At 39.9% G+C, this 17,290-nt stretch overlaps 1 protein-coding gene across 2 annotated transcripts in view; it reads right to left on the bottom strand.

Annotated features, from left to right (window-relative positions):
• The window catches only part of RRN3 (RRN3 homolog, RNA polymerase I transcription factor), a 28,071-nt gene extending 11,782 nt beyond the window's left edge, over window positions 1-16,289 (bottom strand). Inside the window, exons 1-12 of one of the 2 annotated variants that reach the window (XM_004373270.3) lie at window positions 16,035-16,289; window positions 14,433-14,538; window positions 13,422-13,478; window positions 9,767-9,856; window positions 9,539-9,668; window positions 9,070-9,129; window positions 8,660-8,723; window positions 7,870-7,939; window positions 4,616-4,714; window positions 2,814-2,906; window positions 1,722-1,860; window positions 238-368 (exon numbers count right to left, since the gene is read on the bottom strand). In XM_004373270.3, the coding sequence (XP_004373327.2) occupies window positions 238-368; window positions 1,722-1,860; window positions 2,814-2,906; window positions 4,616-4,714; window positions 7,870-7,939; window positions 8,660-8,723; window positions 9,070-9,129; window positions 9,539-9,668; window positions 9,767-9,856; window positions 13,422-13,478; window positions 14,433-14,538; window positions 16,035-16,255 (1,260 nt within the window). In that variant the 5' untranslated portion in view covers window positions 16,256-16,289. Of the gene's footprint in view, window positions 1-237; window positions 369-1,721; window positions 1,861-2,813; window positions 2,907-4,615; window positions 4,715-7,869; window positions 7,940-8,659; window positions 8,724-9,069; window positions 9,130-9,538; window positions 9,669-9,766; window positions 9,857-12,598; window positions 13,398-13,421; window positions 13,479-14,432; window positions 14,539-16,034 lie in introns of those variants that run through there. The other variant, XM_023728481.1, reaches the window with a different exon arrangement.
• Between the last annotated feature and the right edge of the window lie 1,001 nt (window positions 16,290-17,290).

Raw genomic sequence — 17,290 nt, 5'->3', positions numbered from 1 at the left:
GAGCACTTGGCTGAGTTGACAGGTGGCAATTAATTTCTTCTGCTCTTTCCATGTGTTGAAAAGGGAATGCGATTTAATTAGGAGGTACAGATAAAATGACAAGCTCAAGAAAAAGAATCAGAAATACTCACCTAAAGAATTTATGGTCTCCTCCACCTCCCCCATTTCTTAAGGGAAAAAATGTTAGCGGGCAAGAAAAAAATAAGCTAAGATGATGTTAATGACATTCTTACTCACCAATTTGAAGCTACAGAGGTAAAACATAAAAAACTGTACATGGCAGGAGGCGTGGGTGGGCAACAGGAGTTTGTCAAAGATGGTTATCAGATCTCGATATAAATCCTTTGTTTTGTTGTTATCAACCTTACCTGTGGGAAAATTTGGCATTTCAGTTTCATAAATACAATTGCTAAGCTAGCACTGTTTTAATTTGCCAACTTTGTTAAAATGAAGCAATACCATTAAGAAACACGATAGTATCCATTAAACAATGATTTACATAAGTGCCATTTTTACTTTGCACAGGTCTTTCTTTCCAGGAATACTAATCATGTAGTACCGGCAAGGAGGTAGGCCTTTACCACACACACTGCTGCAGGGGCTTACGTATGAACAACCTTCTGGAGGATGTTTACAATTCACGTAGCAGCAGCCCTATGGCAGTAAGTCTATTGATAGGGATTTACTAGAAGCAAAAAACCAAAGATATATGCACAAAGATGTTCATTACACTGTTATTTATAATGCCTCCCCCGACCCCCCCAAAAAAAAAAATCAGGAGAAAAAAATTAAGAAGACCTGTTAAATCCACATGATGAAATGCTACTCCATCAGCTAACAACTGTGTTTTAGGGAAACAGTGAATTGTATGAAAACAGCATTCACAACAGTCAGGTGAAAAAGGCAGGTTATGAAATAATATGCATAGTGTGACCCCAAATCTATTAAATTAAAAAATACACACATAATTATACATACTCTAACAGAAAAGGAAAAAATAACAAACATATCAAAATGCTGATAATGGTTCTCAATGGACGGAATGTGCTTATTCACCCTGTCTTTATCCTTTCCGTATTTCCCAAATTTGATCGTCAATACTTCTTATAACAGGAAGAAAGTTACAATAGTAACATAGTCAACTTAGATTCAAGTACTATTATTCTCAGTGATTGATTTCATTCTTAAATCTTAGCAATCAATGTGAATAGAAAAAATTGTTTTCTTCATGGCAAAGCCACTAGACTAAAAGCTCCATGAGGGCAAGAAGCATCAGATCAGCTTGCTCATGACCGTACCAACACCTGGCACAACAAAGAACTGAGCAGACCCTCTAAACTCAATGCATAACACCAAGCACCGCAAATTAATGTCTAGTGCACCATTCCTAAATGCTTCGAGCAACTTGAGTGTAATGTGATCCCTGCCGAAAACTGACCAAACTCCACATATAATCTTTTGATACAATATTCAGAAAAAAAATCAGGGGCTTTGAAAACAGATATAATTGAGCCTGAATCCCAGCCCCACCATTTTCAAGCTATGCCACACTGGGCAGTAACTTGACCTCTCTAAACCTTCTTTTCCTCATACTCAAAACACTAATTTTATCAGATTTTTACCAGTGCTAGAGATAAGGTATGTAAAATGCCTAGCAGAGAAGCAGGTGTAGTGTAGGTGATAAACATACAGCAGCTATTGTTATTATTACAGGCTGTTACCGTCTACGTAGCAGACGTCCTTAACGTAGGACAAAAGTAAAGACAGCAGGACATCCAGGCGTTCAGCTACAGGATGTACCATGCGATCAAGCTGTGCAGGATCAGCCTCTGTTTCACCTTTAGTTTCTTCATCTTCGTCCTTTAAAGATACAGAAAAAACTGACATGAAAACAATGAAAATACACAGACATCTTTCCAGACAGGGGCTCTCTACCGGGGATATGAATCACAACCATTTGCAGAGTTTTAAAATAAAAGCACAGATCCAGTGTTCCAGCCTCAGATTCCCATTTAGAAGACCCAAGACCAAGCAGGGCCTGGCCATGCAAACATGACAGATTTCCCCAGTGTGGTGGGCAATGTTGGTATCAGGGCCCCTTGTCCAGGCCAGGAAAGCCACACCCCAGCTGCTGTGAGCGTTGGCAGCCCCCTTCTCCAGAGAGCTGCCCTCAACAGAACAGGAGCCAGGGCTGCCCTTCCACTCCCTCCCACCCCTCCCCCTCAGAGCCAGTGACTGAAGAATAAGGGGTCACAAGAGGTCATCTCCCTGATCTCAAGCTGGGACCAACTCTGTGGTACATTTATGCTCCAGAGCTCTTAGAGGGATCAGGCTGTGGCTACTTTCCAGCTGAAACCAATCCCTCACGTAACTCCTTCCCCTGCCTTTTCCTGCTTCCTCACACCCTTTGTCCCAAGGGCATACGAATCCCTGTCTCAGACTCCCCTTCCAGTCAACTCAACATAAGAGACCACCCCAGGTAGAGAAGTACCGCTCCAAGGCATACAATCTATAAAACACAGAAATCAAATGGGTATGCTTTTCTGTTTATCATCCCTTCATGAACTATATGTAGCTTTAAAAAAACAAAACAAGCATCTAAGATTCCAAGGAAAAAAAAAAAAAAAAAAACATCCTGAACTCCAAACCCAAATTCAAAGCCTTGGAAATAAACCAACTATACTAGGCAATAAGTAACAATAGCAATAAACCGCACATGTAAGAAATCATTTTCAATTTTCAGTGATTTCTGAGCCTTTGGTTGTCTTGAAATTATGGACTGTGTATGTTTCCTTTATTAATGAAATGCTGACCATATTAAACAATCCTTCTGTGGCATCTGTCCCACCACTAGTTTGAGCTGCTGTTTCCTCAGCATCTTCAATATCTTGCCGGGATGCATTCACCTACATTATAACAAAGGGGAAAAAAAGAATAAAGGCGTTTAAAATACACTTATGTTATTTTGGGGCTGGAAATTCATCTGACATATACATACTTTAGAGATGTTCAGATTAGTACCTTATATAGCACCATAAAACACTACTTATGGTTAAAACCTATAAACTGATCTGGACCATTAAAGAATTTACAAGATTATAAACCAAGCTCCCTCTTAGATAAAATAAACACAAACTACACGATGCTCTAAATCAGGCAGCCTCAACAAATCCAACATTTACTTCATCTCTTACTATGTACCAACACTCACATACATGTTGTATAAGGGTATTATCAATCAACTGAACAGAAAAATGATGAAATACAAGCCAAACTTAAATATTTAACTATTTATTTTGGTATTGCACTTCAAATATCTTGTTTATGTACTACTCAAATAGTGCAATTTTTTACTATTCAATACATGACCTCCTTTCTAAATGTACTCTAAACTGTCCCTTAGGTAAACATCAGAGAAAAACTTTACAAGATTAGGCAGGCAACTGACCAGAGAGATCTAACTCCAAGTTAGCAATTAGCCAGTGTGCTGAATCGCCAGCTCCTCCAAGGCCTACCTCATTACATCTCCCTTCTTCACCAAGTCTCACGTCCCCAATCCTAAAATATGCCTTCTCTCACCCCCGCTCCATCCCCTCCTTTCACCACAAAATCCCACAAGATCTACAAGAGCCTGCATTTCCTTCTTTACTGAGACTGCCCTTTGGAAGGCAACAAAGATCGTCTTCTAATAAGCAAAACCAGCGGGATCTTTGCTTTTCTCATCCTCCTTAAAAACGTTAGGAATATGGGATGCTGTTGACCAAATCCTTCCTTCCTTCAGATCCTCCCCCAGTATCCATACTTTTGGTTCTCCTCTCACTTTTGGGCCCTCCTCCTCTGCCTTATCCTTAACTGCATCATTACACAGGTTTCTTCTCAGTCCCTTACCTGCAGCTACAACTGCTTAGTGAGTATTCTCCATCTAGCCCTCTACCCTACCCCATCCAGCAGCTCAACCTTTCCAGAATGAAACTCATCATCTTCAAATTTCCTCCCCTTGACGTTTCTTATTGTTGTTAATGACAACACCATGATTCTATCCCACAGGAACTACCTTTGACAGATTCCTTTCCCTTATCCCCTACTTCTCCACTTCCACCTCTGCTTCAAGGACAATTTCACCTTTCCTCTAATGTCCCGAGAATCCACCAGTTCCTTTTCATTCCCCCTGGACCTTAGTTCAAACCTTGGAGGGTAGGGGGGAAATTTACTAGTTGACAATTATAATTTGCCTCTGTAAAAAAAATTCAAGAAAAAAAAAATCCAAACACCAAATAAGGTATAAAAATCTCAACTCAACCTCACTCCCTTACAAATGCCTGACGCCCGACTACATTAGGTTCACCTCTCATAATAATGCACGTACTTCACGCATGGCATTTATCACAAACGTACTTTTAAATCTGTGACTAATAAATGCCTTTTGCCAACTGTGAGAGATGGAACTGTTGTTCATAACCCCCAGCACATAGGTAAGAGTTCAAGAAATACTGCTGAAAAGAAGTGAATCAATGGAGAGTGGAACTGTGGATTCTTTTTCATTGTTAGTGTTGCTTCGCATGTGATTATGACAAATATGAAAATCAAGGAGAAAAACAGATTATTCCATACTTACATCCAACTTGAGTAGCTTTTCAATAATAAGCTCTAGAATTTCGTGCCTCAAGGTTGGAAAATACACACTAATCCTTAGTAAGTTATGAACATAACATTCCTAAAACATCAAACATAAATATACATTTTCAGAGAATGTTTCATAATTATGCAAGCAACCATCAATTACAGTCTTTAGTTTCAAATATCTAAACAGGAAAACACACTATCTAGCAATACAGAAACAATGTCTGTGAATCTGCAAAGTGTACGTAAGCAAAATCTAAAACTGGAAATCTAGTTCAGCATAATTACTCTATTAATTACCCTCGGTAATTTGTAATTTGTATACTTTTATAGTGATTTCTTATAAATAGCTTTATTGAGGTAATTCATATACCATACAATCCACCCATCTAAGGTATACAATCAATTTCAGAACATTTTTGTCATCCCCTCAAAAAATCCCATATCAATTAGTAGTCACTCTCCAATCCCCTCCAACTCCTGGCCCCAGCCAACCATTATTTGCTTTCTACTCTATGGATCTGCCTATCCCAGACATTTCATATAAATGGAATCATACAACATGCGGTCTTTTGTGACCGGCTTCTTTCACTTAGTATAATGTTTCCAAGGTTCATCTATGTTGAGGCGTGTATCAGTAATGCATTCTATTTTATGGCTGAACAATATTCCACTGTATAGATATACCACATTTTGTTTATCCACTCATTAGCTGATGGACATTTGGGTGGTTTCCACTTTTTGGCCATCATAAAACATATGTGTGCAAGTTTTGTGTGGACCTATGTTTTCAATTCCCTTGAAGTATAAGTGCTGGGTCATATGGTAACTCTATCTGTAACATTCTGAGAACTGCCAGACTCTTTTCTAAAGCATACACATAATTTTACATTGTTACCAGCCATGTATGAAGGTTCTAATTTCTCTACATCCTCGCCGACACTTGCAATTGTCTGTCTTTTTCATTGCAGTCATACTAGTGGGTTAAAGGAAACCCTGGTGCCGTAGTGGTTAAGAACTACATCTGCTAACCAAAAGGCTGGCAGTTCAAATCCACCAGGCGCTCCTTGGAAACTCTATGGGGCAGTTCTCCTCTGTCCTATAGGGTCGCTAAGAGTTGGAATCAACTTGATGGCAATGAGTTTGGTTTAGTTTGATTTTTAGTAGGTTAAAAGTGGCATCTCGCTGTGGTTTTGATTTACATTTCCCTAATGACTAACGATGTTGAATATCTTTTAGTGTGCTTATTGGCCATTTCTAGATCTACTTTGGAGAAATGTCTATTCAGATCCTTTGCCCATTTAATTGGGTTATTTGCCGTTTTACTGAGTTATGAGTTCTTTATATATTCTAGATACGAGTCCTGTATCAGATATATGATTTACAAATATTTCTCCCGTTCTGTGGGTCACTTTCTTGACGGATGTCCTTTGAAGCACAATTTTGATGAAATCCAACGTATTCACTTTTTCTTTGGCTATTTGTGCTTTATGTGTCATATGTAAGTACCGTTGCCTAGTCCAAGGTAACAAAGGTTTAATCCCATGTTTTCTTCTAAGAGTTTTACTTTATATTTAGGTCTTTGATTCATTTTACTTTTTGTATATGATGTGAGGTATGGGTTCTGCCTTTTTTTCTTGCATGTGGATATCCACTTGTCCCAGTACAATCTATTGAAAAAGACAATTCTTTACCCATTATCTTATCTTGTACAGTTGGTTTTTGTATATTGATCTTATATCCTGCAATCTTGCTGAACTCATGTATTAGCGCTATTAGGTTTTTGCTTATTTTTTTTTGTGGAGTCCTTGTTGTTGCCAGATGCTGTTGAGTCGGTTTTAACTCATAGCAACCTCATGTGCAACAGAATGAAACACTGTCTGGTCCTACACCATCCTCACAATCGTTGTTGTGTTTGGGCCCATTGTTGCAGCCACTGTGTCAATCCGCTTCATTGTGGGTCTTCCCTTTTCACTGTCGCTCTACTTTACCAAGTATGTTGTCCTTCTCTAGGGACTGGTCCCTCCTGATAACGTGTCCAAAGCACATGAGACGAAGGTTCGCCGTCCTTGCCTCCAAGGAGCATTCTGGCTATACTTCTTCCAAGACAGACCCATTCATTCTTCTTCTGTGTTTTATTGACTATGCGCATTTGACTGTGTGGATCATAACAAATTACTGATAACATTGCGAAGGATGGGAATTCCAGAACACTTAATTGTGCTCATGAGGAACTTGTGGAGTCCTTAAGATTTTCTATATATAAGATCATGTCTTCTGCACACAGAGGTAGTTTAGTTCTTCCTTTCCAACCAAGATGCCTTTTATTTCTTTTTCTTGCCTAATGGCTGTGGCTAAAGCCTGCGGTGGCAAGCACAGACATCCTTTTGTTATGTTTTGCTCCCAGTTTTAGGGGGAAAGTTTTTAGCCTTTCACCATTAAGTATGATGCTAGCTGTGAATTCTTCCTAGGTGCCCTTTATCAGGTTGAGAAGGATCCCTTCTGAGTGTTTTAGTCATGAAAAGGTATTGGAGTTTATCAAATGCTTTTTCTGTATCTACTGAGATGCTCATAGTGGTTTTTTGTCCTTTATTCTATTGATACGGTATATTAGTTAATTTTCAGTGTTAAATCAATCTTACATTCCTGGGATAAATCTCACTTGGTCATGGTATATAATTCTCTTTAAATGTTATTAGATTTGGTTTCCTACTGTTTTGTTGAGGTTTACTGTATCTGTGCAAGGATACAGTGGTTTTTAGTATTCTACTTCAAGCAGACTACCACAAAAATTAGCAAACACTTTAATGCCTTATTTTATACAAGTAATACCTTGCTTAAAAAATAATCTAAACTTAGAAAAAAGCCAGTAAAATTATTTAAAACTACACCGATGATCTAAATATTGCACAAAAACTTAAACAGAATTAATCTACAGAAAGTTCTTTTATGTTCAAATAAGGAATGCTTCTATTTAGTTATATATGAACTATCTTCTAGTAATTCTTATCTGTTTAAGCATTAAGCTTATAAAAGAATTTCTCAAATAGACTCTGCCCTTGACTTGCCCATAGTAATAAGAGAAAAAGGCAGTAGGAATCCCCAGTTAGTCATTTGATAAGAAAGGAATCTGGGTCAAATTCCTAGTCTTGGGTTTAAAAGTCTCAAAGACAAAACAACTTTTAAAAAAAAGATATAACATCATCTCAAACTAAATCACACAATACTTTTCCATTAAAGATTTCTTACCAATGTTCTCTCTGATTTTCGAACAAATGGAAATTTTTCCACCAGTATTGGCATAAGAAACCACGGTGTCCTGTGAGAAATTAACCAATCAATGTTAACTGGACTGTCCAGAAAGATTTAACAGTACCACTGAAGAGTAAATATGGATAGATACAGAAAGCAAACGGCAACCCTTACCTCAACTGATTGGTTGTTAAAATAAACACAAACTTTCATCAGAAAAAAAATCTACGACTTAGGGGAAAGAATGTTTCCAAAGTTATATTTGAAAAGTATACTAACTTTGATACCAAAAAGCAAATGAAAGAGAAAACTTTTTTCCACATTCGCTTCCATTTAAAATCTAAACAGTTTCCAGTACACATATATTATGTTAAAAACGGGAGAAGTTATCAATTTTGATTTTTCAAAGCTAACAAATAATAAATTAGAAGTCCTGTTGCCCTTCAAAAGAAACCCACAAACCTGAAAAGCTGTTCTTAGAGCCATCATTTTTACTCATATGTCAGGACACAAACACACAATGGGGTTTCTCACTGAAAACTTTTGGATATTGTATCTGCTGAATATAAAAGCAAAATTCTAACCACTACATAAAGTTTTGAGGAAAATCTACATACAAGTTTTGAAAAACAAAATTAAAAGACAATGTGATGGTTCATCAATAGGACACCAAAAAACAGGCATACAATGAGAGTTTTGATGGTATTAATATTTTATCTTTTTCTAACTGACTAGAAAATTTTGAGAATTAAACACAATTCCAAATAAATATCAAAAGCATACTCACGATGGGACATATCTTGCTATTATTTGCAAGGCTCTGTGACATGTGTCAAAATTTGCAGGAAGATCTATAAGGAGAAAAGTGAGAGTGTGAGCATCAAAACAAAACTTTAAAATGAAAAATTATGTACCGGGAACTAAAAATACCTGTTAACTACAACTGAATGATTTATTGGCGAAATAATCTCTAGATTTTGTCTGTAACCAACTGTCAGTGAAGACTAAATGGACGAATTCTATCAGTAATGCATTTAGGGCAACTGATTGCACATTAATGCTGTATACAACAGAAGATTCCATCAAAGGTGGTCATTTGTTACAGTCTACGTATTGGAATAGATCCCAGAGTTCCCAGTATACTTCTAACATTCAGCAAGCATTCTTGAAGACACAGGAGGCATTCTTTATACTTACTATCATCTTCATCATCAGAATCTGAAACATCCACGTCACCTTCCTTAATGATCACTCGGGCTTTGGAGAGAAAAAGAAAACATGCTATTCTTCTGTCATTGACCTAAACAACGAACAGCTATATAAAAAAGCTATTTTTTTCCAGAGTCCAAACTTTGTACAATGCATACATATTAAATTTACAATCTGAAAATAGTAACTTTATAGTTTTAAAATTTTGATATAAGAGTTCTAAGACTCTGTCAGAAGCTCAGTGAAGGTAACTGCAACCCACAAAATTCACAACAACAAATGAATCTAGACACCTTCATAGAGGCCATTATTGGAAGGAGAGATATTCCAGAAACTGCTGCCAATATGTACTCTGAAATCTTCCACGGTGGTACAATCTCAAAAGTATACTGGGAAGGTAGTATTTTTATAGAGAGATATTTTGAAAAATCAAAGCAAGCAAAGAATAACCACTTACGAGGTACAAAATGAGAAGCAATCATGCTGAGACATGGTCTAAGAAAGACAGTCTGTGCTGATACAAGGTTACCAAGAAAAGCCAAGTATTCCTCCACCACTTCTTGACTTCTATTCAACCACTGCAATCTCTACAGTTGGGAGGGAGAGGAAGATAATAAAAACATGTTACTGATACAATATATACTGTTATCAAAGTGCTAATCCCTGAAATAAACGGTGTACTTACCAATAGGATACTGACAAGCTGTTCAAAGTCTTTTGTCAAGTACATGATGGAAGAGCGGAATTCCAGCAGCCAGTTAATGATCTGGTCATCCTTAAGTTAAACAAAGAAAAGTACTTTCAAAATCACAATCCTCTAAAATAATTAAGGAAAAAAAGACATGCTTGCATCAATTGCCTATCAATATTAGAGAAAAAAAAGAGAACCTAGTAACTCTGATATACAGGAAAAAGATTTCATTAAATGTAGTATTTCAGGTCTGATGACTTTTGTTCACCCTAAAAAAGTAAAAGCACCTCTGTGGTGAAATGAGTGCTTTTATGTGGTCTTTTGCTTTGGTTCTTTGAAAAAACAGCTTGAGAGATTTTTTCCCTCTAAGCCCTGAGGAGTTACCTTTGCCCTAGTTTTCTACCCTAGAGTTTGTTACTTTTGTCCAGGTTGACTGATATCTCCTGGGTAAACTGTAGACAACTTGATGGTTTGATACTTTTTGTCTAGCCCTGGGCTGCAGTCTGCCCTGTGATTGGTTTGTTTTACGCACCTTGCAGGGATTGGCTGGTTTACTATGCAAATTGAGTGACTTGAGGTCCACCGAGGGGATTGGTCAGTTTGAGGTCCTGCTGGGAGGGCCATGCCTGGAAATTACCAAGGATTTTGCTTGTATAAGCAGCCAACCCCACAGAGGTTTTTAGAGGTGAGAAGAGAGAAGAAGCAAAAAGAGAGGAGGCAAGGAACCTCTTAAAAGAGCCGTAACACTGAAGACAGCAAGAGGCCTGGATGAGGCCCTGCAGAAGAGATGGCAGTGATGGCAGAAAGCTGCTGCTAGGAAAGCAGCTAAGAGATCCAAGCAAGCTGCTACACTGGCTATAAGCTGGACCAGTTAACAGTGGAGAGGCCAACAGCAGGGAGGCCTGCACAGCCGAGAGGGGGCCTGCTTGTCTACATGGCCAAGAGGAGCTGAAAGAACTGTCCTGCACTGCAGAAGGGAGGGGTATGCTCTCCACTTTGGGGGAGCCTTCCAGACCTTGCCTATGTGCTTCCTGATCCAGGTCCCAAGTTATAGCCTATTACCTCTAAGTTGATCCTGATCTGGAGTTATAGCCTGTTACTTCCTCAATAAATCACTTAACTGTGAGTATGCTCTGTGAGTAGTGTGTGGCCACTGCAACAAATTATTGAATGCAGCAGATAAGAAGAGTGCCATGGGAAGAAGGCTGGTGTCAGAAATGGTGAAGAAGTTGGAGAGTGGAGGTATTATGACCTCCACCTCATATGAACCAGCTTTGTGCTGATCCTGATTCTTATCCCCTGGGAATCTAGACAAGGTCAGACACAGGCATCACAAATGTTGACACCCAGAATTTTTTTAAATTGCAGAATTAAAGAAAATTTGAATATTTTAAGACCACAAAGGACCAATTAAACCCGTTGCCATGGAGTTGATTCCGACTCACAGTGATCCTACAGGACAGCGCAGAACTGCCCCACAGGGTTTCCAAAGAGCGGCTGATGGATTCGAACTGCTGGCCTTTGGTTAGCAGCTGAGCTCTTAACCACTGTGCCACCAGAGTTCCACAAAGGACCAATAAAACCAAAAACCCATTGCCGTCAAGTTGATTCCAACTTATACCGACCCTATAGAGCTACCTATATTTTCTCTATATTCAGGCTGACCTGCAAGTATGCTAATAATATTCAGTTTAGGCTGATTAATTGGAAGTCATCAATATAAATATAACAAGGAGCCCGGGTGATGGTTAAGTGCTCAGCTGCTAATCAAAAGGTTGGTGGTTTGAACCCACCCAGCAACTCCGTGGGAGAAAGACCTAGCGATCTGATCCCGTGAAAACTGCTGTTGTGTGCTGTTGATTCCGACTCATAGCAACCCTATAGGACAAAGAAGAACTGCCCCATAGGGTTTCCTATGTTGAAATCTTTACAGGAGCACATCACCAGGTCTTTTCTCCGAAAGAACAGCTGGTGAGTTTGAACCGACCTGTCAGTTAGCAGCTGAGTGCTTAACCATTGTACCACCAGGGTTCCTTCCCATAAAGATTACAATCTAGAAAACTCTATGGAGCAGTGTCACATGAGGTTGCTATGAGTCAAAAATTGACTCGATGACACTTAACAACAACAAATACAACTTTTTAAAACCCAATTTGTAGTTCTCCTTCAGAAGGGGAGATCAGATATTTAAACCAAACATACTTTGGTTGTTAGAAATACAGGCAGTCCTTGCACTCTGCACATTTCTAACAGAGGCAGTCCCCGGATTACAAACACGTTCTGTTCCTAAGCTGGTCTTTAAGTCGAATTTTAACATAAGTCAGAACAGTTAGGTACAGTTCGTATCTATCAGTTAGTCAAATGTTTGTCTTAGTATACAGTATACAGTGTACCTTTCTATGCATAAAAAAAATTAAAGAGACACTTCCAGATACACTAAAACATCTTTAACATAATACAGTACTACTAATAATAATGTTTTGGTGCGTGTCGCAAAGTAGCACCCGTTTGTTATTACCAGTCATTGTGTGTACCTCAAATTTTTAACATAATAGCCTTTCTGGGGGTTGGTTCATAACTACAGGTTGTAAATTTGTAACCCAGAGACTGCCTGTAGACACAAATTTCAGTCACCATGGTATATTAACTGAGAGTAATTGCATAAAATACAAACTTCACTGCTAGCTGTTCAATCCATAACTCTACATAAATAACGTGCATCATGACAGGGACGAATGACATCATTTCTTTAAAAGTCCATCTGTGACTGGTCATTATACATTATTCACTTCATACAGATAACAAAATGTACTCTAGTTGTGTTACCTCCTTGTCTCCCAGTGATTAATCCATGTGACACTCCAAAAATGGATAATCGAAAGACGGAGTTGGCCAACCAAGAAGTAAAGCAAAGAACTGACATGTAATACGGCTGCAAGTGAAATCTGAATCAAATGCAAATGGAGTTAAAGAAGAAATAGCTGACCGTGAAATGTCGTCACTGCTGCGCCAGTCGAGAACTCTGGATACGCAGTCAGAGGAACGTAGTGAAGGCAAACTTATCAACCTGGATATAAAGTATACTGTAATGACTATATTCTTTCCAAATGTGGGCAGTGAAGGAAGAAAAGGGAACCAAAATTTACTGAGTTGTTACTACATGACACGTATATACTTTCAACTTGGCAACGCTGAACAAGTGGTAGTGGCTTGAAAGACAAGTCATTTTTTGTTGTGGTTTTTTTGTTTTAGCATTGGAGAGTTGAGACTTGCAAGCCAGCATAGAGGAAAAAGGTGCAATAAAGAAAGGAATTAAAGAAGGGTTTCCCAACCTCAGCACCACTGACATTTGGACCAGAAAATTCTTTGCTGTAGAGGGCTTTCCTGTGTGTTGTCGGATATTTAGCAGCATCCCTGTCATCTACCCACTAAACGCCAGCACGTCCCTCCTCCAGGTGGGACAACTAAAAACATCTCCAAGCACTGCCAAACGTCCCCTACAGGATAAAACTGCCCCAGCTGAGAATCACTAGATAAGAAGGAATCATGGAAGGGCCAATTCTAAAGGATGAAATGGATCAAAAGTGCAAGGTAATGTCTGTACAAAGTGCCAATAACATTGCTAATGATCAAACACAAAATTAATTACCTTTATGTCTGGATCTGACAGCTGGTTCTTCAACAACTCAAAGTCATTTGTTTCACCCTTAACAAGAAGAGAAAAAAATTAGGTTATGTTTGCTTCAGGGCTTTGTTCAAGATCCCCAGGCAATTCTTATGTATATATATCCCCCAATCACCTGGGGATTCTGTTAAAATGTAGATTCTGATTCAGTGTATCTGGGTTGGCATGGCAAATTATCAGCAGGGGGTTGAACCAAAACTAATGGGTGGAAGCCCTGGATTGCTTTGGTTTCCTATTAAAGATCAACAGCAGGACTCTTAACTATACCTTAGTATCTTTTGAAATTACAAAAGGAATGCTGTAACTTTCATACATCGATTAAGGATTATAAAATCATGACTATAAAAGTTTAAAAACTGATATTAGTGGAGCCAGACAGCTTGGAAAAAATAAAATGACAACTGAAAAGCCATTCATATTTAACTACGATATATACTTGTGTACTGACATTTGAATAGTGGTACTCTGAGAATTCTCAAAATGTATGAGAAAAAAAATCACTATAATTATCTACTTCAGAGGAAACTAAAATACTATCAATTCATGTGTGGATATAAATGAATACTATGTATACAAACAGATAGTCATTTATATTTTTTTCCCCTCCACTGCTAAGATCTAATAGCATCGCTTTTAAACGACTGCAAAAACAAATCAAAAAAATCTCTATTAGCAAAGCTGACTTACTGTTTCAAAGTAATGCTTAGGTAATTCCTTAGGAAGATAACATGCTCTGGTCTAATGGTTTTTTATTCAAACCAATAGTTTTAAGAAAATATTGTGTAAACATAGCGTTTGAAGAGGTGAAACCTCAGCAAAGACTTGTTACCACTCTAATTTTGAGCTATTATTAAATACTTCATTTCACGGCTGATACCCAAAACTCATTTCATTATGTCTGTTGGTCTTTAGTATAAAAGCTATTGGTGTATTCTGACCAACAAAAACCAGTCCTCACATTATCTCTTCCTTTACCTTTTTGTACTTCAGCAAGACTTCTGTCACAGTTCCACCAAAACGAACAGTTTTTCTTGGGGGAGAATTGAAGAATTCATTCTCTAATGCAAGCATATCTGAAATCCTGCAGAACCAAGATTATCAAACGATTAAGAGCATGACAGAGAATAATAAAAATTATAATAGTCAATATTTACTGAACCTGAACCCTGGTGGTGCAGTGGTTAAGTGCTCAGCTGCTAACCAAAAGGTTGGCAGTTTGTATCCACCAGCTCTCCTTGTAAACCCTATGGGGCAGTTCTACTCTGTCCTATAGGGTTGCTATGAGTCAGAATCAACTTGACAGCAACCAACATCATTCAATGGAACTACTGCAAAAACCTAAACGGTCTTCCTGCTTCCCCTCCTGCCCCCAGTAATTCATTCTTCACTCAGCAGCCAAAGCAGTCTTTTAAACAATTAAAACAGATTGTGCCACCCTGTTCTCCTGCTTAAACTCTCCAATGTCCTTACTGCTGCACTTAGAATAAAAATCCAAACTCCTTACTGTGGTCTTCAAGGTCCTACATTAATCTGGCCCTTGCCTACCTCTCTGACCTCATCTCTGATCGCTTGCTATACTGCAGCCATAGTGCTTTCTGTTCTTCACACTTGGCAAGCTGGTTCCCATTTCACTCCTGCAAACCAGTATCTGTACAAAGCAGCAATAACTTTGTATCTCTATCAGAAACACTTTTTCTCCAAATCTATACATGGAGAGATTCTTGTCTTCATTCAAGTTTACAACTCCAATGTGAGAGCCCTTCCCCACCAGAAATCTACTCACTCTCCCCCTCCTCCATCCATTACTGTTTTACTTCTTCACAGTACTTAGCACTATCTGATATCATCCTGCTCATTTGTTTATTGGCATGTTTACTGTCTTTCCACCCTAGACTGTAAGTTTGTTTTGAGCAGGAATCTTGTCTCTTTTGATTGACTACTGTGCCCAGTGACTAATGTAGTAAGTATGTGCTCAATAAATATCGTGAATGATATTATGCAAAGTGTTTCACAAGCTTTGGCTTATTGAAATAGAGCAGATTACTGACAAAACATAGCATCCTATTAATGAATCTCAAAATTAAATCCCAAAGTATTCTAAGTGGGTTGGGATCTTTGTAAATTAAGAGCTGAATAAAGACTGTTAAACAAATGTGTCACACTAATTTAAAACAAAAAAAAAATTTAGGATGTAATTTGCCAGCACTGACAGCATTTATCTGATAATCCACATGACCCAGAGAATTCGTTCCGTATCTAGACTAGGAAACGGGAGGGAAGGAGGAAAGTGACCGATGGCAGTATCTAGGCCTGGGATGCTATGAGGGAGCCCAGGGCTGAGAAAGGAGGACCCAGGAACAGAGAATGGGCTCATTTATTTTTCCAGCGCCCCCTCCCGCCTCCATTAGCCACTTCGGGGGAATGGGCTCACTCTTGAGGACCTGAGATGACTCACTAGCCTCAGCTCCCACTCCACTTCATCAGCTTTGCCTCAGACCCTTTCATATCCGCTACCCCAACGTCGGACCTGGGCTTTGGTCCCAAACGCGCAGAACGAAGGAGCGCCCTGACCCTTACCCAGTACTCGCGGTCCCCAGCGTCTTGACTGTTGAGGGCGAAGCAGCCACAACCCCAGGCAACCGCGTGTGAAGCATCGGGGCCGCCATTGGGCCAAACAACCTCGACCGCTGCGCCTCGCGCCGGAAGTCGTCCTGCCTCCAGCCACCGCCTCTGTCCCGGAAGTCGCTCGTGTAAGCGACGGCCTTCAGCCAATGACGGAGCCCATGTGAGGAGAGCATGGCGATGTCGGCAGGCTAGAGCGCCGCCAATGCGCCCCCGTCACCCCCCCAGCCCAGCCTCCCAGGCGCCGCTGCTTCTACTTGGACGACTTTCTCTGCACAGTGAGGCGGGGCGCGCCAATGAGCGGCCTCAACTACTGGGGAAAGCGGCTCCTTCTAGCCCAAACCAAAAAAACAAACCCATTGCTGTCCGGTTGATTCACACCCATAGCAACTCCATATGCTACAGAGTAGAACGGAGCTCATTGGGTTTTCTTGGCCGTAATCTTTATGGAAGCAGGTCGCCAGGCCTTTCTTCTGGTGGCTTTGTAAAGTAAATTCCAACCGCCCACCTTTGGTCCAGCGGAAACCGATTGTGCCACCCAAAGAGCTCCTTCTAGCCCTGAGGATCCCAAAGAAAGAGGGAAGGCGCCGGGAGGGGCTAAGCAGTGGCTAATTTACACTGAGTATTAATTAAAACATCCTTCAGTCAAAGTGCTTTTACAAACACGGTAACTGAGCATAAATGAGGAAACTGAGGCCCAGTGGGTAACCCAAACCCTCACAGAGGAAAGGGGCGGCGGAGAATGCGAATCTGGTTGCCTGACCAAGAAGCCTGGGCTCTATAACCTCCACATTATCCTCACGGATGCCCAAGATAATCTTATCCTCAAGGAAACAGTCTTGACAAGTGACCTACTCTAAACTCTCAGAGCTGTGAGTGCTGATGCTGGAATGAGAAATAGCGGGCGGGGGGTGGGGGAGAGGTGTTAACCTTTGAACTTAAATTTTTAAAGGAGGAACAGTAGCCAGCCGACCTAACAAAGCAGCGGAGTCTCTGGGTGGTGCAAACGGTTTAAGTGCTTGACTACTAGCCACAGAGGTTGACAACTGGAACCCAAACCCACCCAGAAGCTCCTCAGAAGAAAGGCGTAGTGATCTGGTTCTGAAAGGTCACAGCCTCGAAAGCCCTCCGGAACAGTTCTACTCTGCACACGTGGGCTGGTCATGAGTCGGAATGGACCAGACGGCAACTAACAACAGGGAGCGGGAGGT

Source organism: Trichechus manatus, unplaced genomic scaffold, assembly GCF_000243295.1.
Source record: "Trichechus manatus latirostris isolate Lorelei unplaced genomic scaffold, TriManLat1.0 scaffold00024, whole genome shotgun sequence".
Taxonomy (NCBI): Eukaryota; Metazoa; Chordata; class Mammalia; order Sirenia; family Trichechidae; genus Trichechus; species Trichechus manatus.
Note: the sequence above shows the minus strand (reverse complement) of the source record. Positions and strands in the feature narration are given on the sequence as shown.